This window comes from Pleuronectes platessa, chromosome 13 (genome assembly GCF_947347685.1).
Source record: "Pleuronectes platessa chromosome 13, fPlePla1.1, whole genome shotgun sequence".
NCBI lineage: Eukaryota > Metazoa > Chordata > Actinopteri > Pleuronectiformes > Pleuronectidae > Pleuronectes > Pleuronectes platessa.
In genome coordinates this window covers 10,296,683-10,303,536 of record NC_070638.1, presented here as the reverse complement: position 1 = coordinate 10,303,536, position 6,854 = coordinate 10,296,683, and the positions used below count along the sequence as shown (strand labels likewise).

The 6,854-nt window shown below is 41.8% G+C and overlaps 1 protein-coding gene across 1 annotated transcript; it reads left to right on the top strand.

Annotated features, from left to right (window-relative positions):
- Nucleotides 1-309: 309 nt before the first annotated feature.
- On the top strand, nucleotides 310-5,514 carry LOC128454832 (histamine H3 receptor). The gene is made up of 3 exons (XM_053438393.1): nucleotides 310-938; nucleotides 1,604-1,770; nucleotides 4,225-5,514. Exons 1-3 carry the CDS (start codon nucleotides 482-484, stop codon nucleotides 4,975-4,977), a joined length of 1,377 nt encoding a protein of 458 aa, XP_053294368.1. The 5' UTR covers nucleotides 310-481; the 3' UTR covers nucleotides 4,978-5,514.
- The last annotated feature ends 1,340 nt before the right edge of the window (nucleotides 5,515-6,854 follow it).

Below are 6,854 nucleotides of genomic sequence, written 5' to 3'. Positions count from 1 at the left end.
AATGACATTGTGATGGAAATTCATCTTGAGATTTGAAATAATGAAATTCTCAGACTGGAGTTGCCATTGAGTCTTTATAATAGTTAGCTCTGCAGAGTGTACACAAATGGAACAACTGGCCGCAAGTTCACAAAAGCCAGAACTTATACAAAGAGGCGTTACATAAGACATAATAGGAAAAAAAAGAAGCCCTGAAAGACGTGAGATCATCCTCTGTCTTATCTGCTGCGTCCTTCCGTCCTTGGTACCAGTTGGAAGAAAAACATCACCAAATAAGGGTTCCATCCTGTTTAGTAAGGTCATGGCAGTGAGACACCTAGTCAGGGGATTTCCACTACCTTAGACACTGATCAGTGGGATTTTCCATAACAATATTACACTGGCAATATCTTTTTTGTTTTGTAGGCTAGTAAATCTCAAAATAAAACATGCACATCTAATTTCTAGATGTTACAATGTGTATTTTGGTTTAGGGTTAGGCATGACTCTATTGTTCATCGCTGAGAGGAGATCGCTCACGGTTCTGTGGAAGGCGTCGTGCGCTCTCTCGTGGATGTTCTCGGCCACTGAGCTCAGCTTGGTGTTTGTTGGATGTAACGTCCACGCGCCTGGAACCTGTTGCTGGCTTTTTAATCCTCACTGCAAGTCGACCGGAGCGCATCGTGCCCCCCCCCCTAACATCCCCATCAGGACCATGGAGGAGCAAACAGACCTCAACTCCAGCTGGCACCACTTTGACGGCGCCTCAGCTCGATTCCAGGGCAGCTCGGTGTTTTCAGGAGCCCCGTTTGTCGTGCTGATGGTGATGATGGTGACTCTGGTGCTCGTGATAGTTTTGGGCAACGCGCTGGTCATATTTGCCTTCAAAGTGGACAAGAGTTTAAGAAGACAGTGCAACTACTACTTCCTCAATCTGGCAATATCAGATTTCCTCGTAGGTAAGTCTTTTTTTGTATTGTTTACAGACGCTGGAATAAGAGAGAGAAGTGTGGATTTCAAATGCTGGATGTGCCATCTCTGTTTTCTGTATGATGCTGAGATCCTAAAGAGATCTGGTGCTGCTGTGCCTGTGCCAGATGTGCACCAGCAAATTCAACAGTTCCACATTAAGCAGCATTTCTTTCTTTCTTTGCAATGTCAATGCTTAACTTTCGCAGCAGGTAAACTTTCCCTGATCTTCTTTTTCACTCACCTTCCTTCCTTCAAAGTTCACTTTACATACAACCGCCTAATTTAGTGTTTACAAACATTACATCAACATTTAATAAAAAGTTAGTAACACACAATGATGGTGCGTGTGTTTATTAAGTGTCACATTTCTGAAAATGGGCTGATAAAGATGGGATAAGATCGAGATAGCAATTTTCACGTCAGTTGATATTGATGATTATTGGGATAAATATAAAAATTATTATTTCTTTTGAGTTCATACACAGATTTTTGCTCGTAGGTCAAGGTTGTGATTTTAAACTCTTCTTTTTGAGGTATATGTGTATGTTAATATAGCGATATATAGGTATAGAACATTTTATATTTGGATATTGGTGTTGTTATATTATGATAATTATTGTTTTGTCCCTCTCCTGCATACCTGTTTCTGCAGGAGCATTCTGCATCCCGGTCTACATCCCGTACATCCTCACCGGCCGGTGGACGCTGGGCCGAGGGCTGTGTAAACTGTGGCTGGTCATGGACTACCTGCTCTGCTCTGCCTCCGCCTTCAGCATCGTCCTGATCAGCTACGACCGTTTCCTTTCAGTCACCAGAGCAGTGAGTGGAACATCCTGTGCCTCACACCCACAAAATAATACACTGGGAAATCAATGTGAATGTGGGATTGTGACACACACACACACATACCCCCCACACACACACACACTCAGAGAAAATTAGATTGTTAAATTAAGGTATACCAGAGTACTCAGAGAAAAAATAACCTTTTTCAAAATCGAACGAAGCACTTGAAGCATAATGTCAAATTTTAAATGTCCTTTTCCCCGTGTAACCATCAAACGCTCACCGCTTGTGGTCTGTGGCTTCATTTTCTGACTGGTGAGTCTCTCAGGTCATTGCTAGGGGCAGTGCCACCTCAGTCTGCAAAATGTGCCCATCTGCAGAGGTTAATCATTCCTGACCCATTCAGGCTCAGTGCCACCCCTAATTATAGTCCTCCCCCATGATGAAGAGGGAAATAAAGCCACATTTAGACTTTGGGCCTCAAAACAACACACAACTGTCAATAAACGAAACGATTCTTGATTTATTTATTTCTACTCAAACAGGTTTAAATAATTCAAACAGCTGATTTATTTCTCTGAAATACACAGTGAGTGATGTTGATTTTCTTTTTTTCTGCGCGTCTTTGCACATAACTTGTATTTAATATGAGTCTCCAAACCTCTGCAGCTGTTAGCCCCATTGACTCTTTTGTTGAGGCTTGCGTGTGCATTAGCCAGCTGACTGTGGCCCATACGCCGCGTATTAACTCGGAGGTGGGATGAGGCTTTGCATTAGAAGACAAAGAGGTTGTTCTCTTTCCTTTCACAGGCAAACACTTAACATCAGAGCACTGAATACAAATAACACCAGAGAGAGAGAGAGCCTCTTCTTTAATTAGCTAGCTTTGATCATAGAGATCCTCCTCCGTGCCACGGTCCTTCCAACCTGGAGAGATCAATCATCGGCAGAAGCAGGCCACCGGCCGCCAAGCAGCATTTTCCTGAGAGCATCTCTCTCTGTGAACATCGAGAGGCAAAGAATATCATCCACAGTCACAGGCCAAAGTTTGTCCTCTGAAAGAAGAGATGGATTCAGATTAGATTTGTACACACGGCAGTTAGATTAAATCAGTGCAAGTAAGCAAAACACTGACTGAACAGTAATAGAGAGAAGATATCACATCATGTCATTCGGTTTGATTATGATGATGAGCTAAGATTCCTCCTGCAAGGCATCGGGAGGAATTGAAAGATAACGTGAAATGTGGAATCAGTGATGCATTATTATGGAAGCAGGGGCCAGTTACCTGAGAGTCATCATCATCTTTATTCAGAACAGTGTCATATCTTCAAAGCAGCTGAAGAGGTTGTAAAGTCTGGTGCCCGCTGAACAAGAAAATGGACAGGGACTCAGGATGTGACGCTGATGTAACCGGTTGAATCTATGTCTGCGTTGTGATTGATTTAATGTGAAGGGCCAGACCATGAATGTCTCTGGAGGCGATCCCTGAAGAAACGAGTTTACATATGTGCATCCAAGGAATACAATCAGTGGTGGATCTAAGATTTTGTTATATTAATATATACCAATTATATGTCCAACATACAGTACAGTACATGTCCTTATTCAGTCAGGCGCACATTTAAGTAATTGTTACTGTTCGCTCTATATCAGTGAATACATTTTGAAAATAGTTTCTTGTTCAGGCGCGTTGTGTTCTTCACAAAACTCAACAATTTGTCATAGTTATTGTTAGTGTTGTTAATAAGTGGGTATGAATATTACTGACAGGACAGGGGTACTTCAGAGGTCAGCTAGGGCCAGGGCCCCCCCTGGTACTTCAGATTTCAGGTACTTCAGATTTCAGCTAGGGCCAGGGCCCCCCCTGGGCCTTGGAATTGTTGCTTTCTTTACACTAGAATGAGGCCTTTATATCCAAATACCTTTTACCTATGTCCTCCCTCTCTCATTAAAAGAAGAAGAGGGAAGTGGCTGGCACAGCCTTCTGGGGACAGGTCCACTGAAAGACGTAGGGGAACAGAACTTCCCCTTTTCTTTGAGATAACGAATTATTATAAATACCTGGGGGTTCACCTGAGCAGTACACTGGACTGGACCGATCATGCCACTGCACTTAATAAGAAGGGCCAGAGCCGACTGCATCTGCTCTGGAGACTGAGGTCTTTTGGACTGCAGGGGGCGCTTATGAAAACATTTGACTTCACTTTTTAACTGTGGAATATTCATTTCTGTCAGTGAAATTCAACAGCTTATGTGGAATCTATTTCAATGCACATATGTTCACACTGTACATATTGTGTTTCCACAGTCCATTTCACTATATTTTTAGATCTCCTTACAATATATGTACTATGTAATACTTATGTTTATTTTTGAATGCCCTCTTTCTTGATCAAGCAATCGTTTATTTCAGACATTGAGTGACTCAACACTGGCGATGGTACTCAGTTTATATTGTATGATTTCTGCTTATGTTTTCTACAGGTAAGTTATCGTGCCAGACAGAGCATGACTCATCAAGCCATAATCAAGATGATTGCCGTCTGGGTGCTGGCCTTTATCCTGTACAGCCCAGCCATCATCTTCTGGGAGCCGGTGGTGGGCAGTAGCCGAGTGCCGAAGGACGAGTGCTTTGCGGAGTTCTATTACTCTTGGTATTTCCTGCTGAGCGCCTCGATGCTGGAGTTTGTCTCTCCCTTCCTCTCGGTGGCTTTCTTCAACCTCAGCATTTACCTCAGCATACGCAGGAGGAGGCTCCAGAGCAGGCAGGTGCAGCTCCACCTTGAAATGAGCGAACCTGCCTCTGCCCAGGGGGAAGGGATCCCCCCTTCCCACAACTGGGGGTTTGGGATAAAACTGGCTGTAAGAGGCTCCTTCAACTCCCAGACCTCCTCTCCCAGTCTGGGTAAACTGGATCCCCCCACCAGCAGGGGGGGCATGCCGTGCCGTCTGTCCAGGGATAAGAAAATAGCTAAGTCCCTTGCCATCATAGTGTGCGTGTTTGCCATCTGCTGGGCACCGTACACTCTGCTGATGATCATCCGCGCCGCCTGCAGAGGGCGATGCATCCAGCATCACTGGTACGAGGTCACCTTCTGGCTCCTGTGGCTCAACTCGGCTATTAACCCCTTCCTGTACCCGCTCTGCCACAGCAGCTTCCGCAGGGCCTTCGGTAAGATCCTCTGTGCGAAGCGGCACGGTACCCAGTCACCTTCGGTCCCTCGTGCGTGCCAGTGACGAGCGCATGAACTAACAATGTGGCAAAGCTAGAAACAAGGTCGAAGTGTGCAACACGGTGTGTCACACAGATCATAATGAATGGGTCTCCATTGTGTTTGGATGTATAATGTTGGTGCTGCACAGTATGATGTTATTGAGTCACTGTGTTCAATGTTCAATGTGTCAATCACTCATCATAGAGTGAACAAATATTATGCTGCCTTAAAAGTATTAGTATGCCAACGAAGGTATCATATATATTTACTGATATTGACTATTATACGTTTTCACTTACTGTAAGAACTTGATCAATGGTGTGTTGTTTCATGGGAGCAAAGAAAAAACAGCAAGATATTCAGAAACATTGTTTGAGGCCTTTTGATAATCATGCAGATAATTTAACAATGAAATCCGTCAGCTATGTCGTATGTACTGTACCGTGTATATCGACAGGAATGAAATCAAGAAATGCATTTTGATTGACTTCATTAGCACATACATTGTTCACAGATATTCTCTAGAACATGAAAGATAACTGTTTCAGGCTCGTGAGAAATTTGTATAATTTTTATGGTTCAACAGTTTTTATTTTGAATTTACATGACATTAGACAGCTATGTTCATAAAAAGTATTGAGCTCACTGTGACATCTTCCTTCTGCGTTTACAAAAATACAGTGTTAAAAATACAAGTGCCATTATAAGTCTGCATGTACGTCAACTGAAAAGTTTTACCAAAGTATAACAATGGGCTATTTAACCATCTTTTATTTTTTGGCATTACATGATATCAGTAAACAATTACATTTATGAACCTTCCTCACACCCACGTTTAAAAACAAATGTCTTTTCATGATATTATAGGAAAACAGTCAGATATTCTTTTAAATTTGTATCATTTTATCTTTACTCACATTGTTATTGGAACAATACCATCACCATTTTCTATCAAACAATCAGGTCAATCATGTATCTTTATTCTCAGTTTACAAAACAACCACACAGTCGATCATCTCCCTGAGACACATATTGTAGAATATTCAATAAAATGTGATATAATTGAATAAGACGTAAGTTTGTTGTTCAGAAAAGGTTTCGAGAGAGAAGCGACTTATTTAACAATATGAGAAAGGAGGAGCGGGTGTGTGTACTGTCTCCTTATGCCACTAGATGTCACCGTTAACCTGCACAGCTCCCTGTGTGCGCAGTGACTGAGGATTCATCATGGAGTGAACTGAGTCTATTAGAAATCCGGTTTCCATGAAGTCTTTCACTTTACAGTTTGTGCTTGAATCGTCAGTTCAAAACATGCTTTGCTGCTACACCCAGACGTTGACCGATCCAAACTGTAATAGAAAAATGTGACATTATAATAAAGGTCTATGGAAATGGATGCTGCTCTCTAACAGTGAATCATTTCACTGTAAGTAACACATAATACAAATAACACTGATTTCAATATGTCCTATGCTTCAGCAATCGTTCTATATACTCTTTAAACCTTGTAATACTATTTTCTGTAACTATTTGTGTGGATGAAATATTAGAGTGATAGCATGGATGTTGTCTCTTTAGCTTACAGCAAGATTATTGTATAAATACTTTGTAAAAATGCGTAAATCATTGTTTATAATTTTCAAAATAAACACATCCCTTTACTCACTGATATTCTTTGAGCCTAGTTTGATATGAGGTAATAATAATAATTATATGAATTATTTGTGTGCTGCATTGTAGCACATAAATGGCGTTAAGCTGTGGAGTTGCTGTCTACTTGATGGCTAATTGGGTCAAAGCCAAGTGCAGAGAGGATATAGCTTGATGTGCAGATGAAATGCTGAGAGTGCAATACCATTTTTGTGTTTTGTGTTGTTCTCCGGTTCGGGGTATAGGTGT

Excerpts from the sequence above, each read along its gene's own strand:
- LOC128454832 (XM_053438393.1), top strand. The coding sequence starts at position 482 with ATGACTCTATTGTTCATCGCTGAGAGGAGATCGCTCACGGTTCTGTGG. Across the intron at positions 939-1,603 it reads AATATCAGATTTCCTCGTAG|GAGCATTCTGCATCCCGGTC; the intron begins GTAAGTCTTTTT and ends CTGTTTCTGCAG. Across the intron at positions 1,771-4,224 it reads TCCTTTCAGTCACCAGAGCA|GTAAGTTATCGTGCCAGACA; the intron begins GTGAGTGGAACA and ends TGTTTTCTACAG.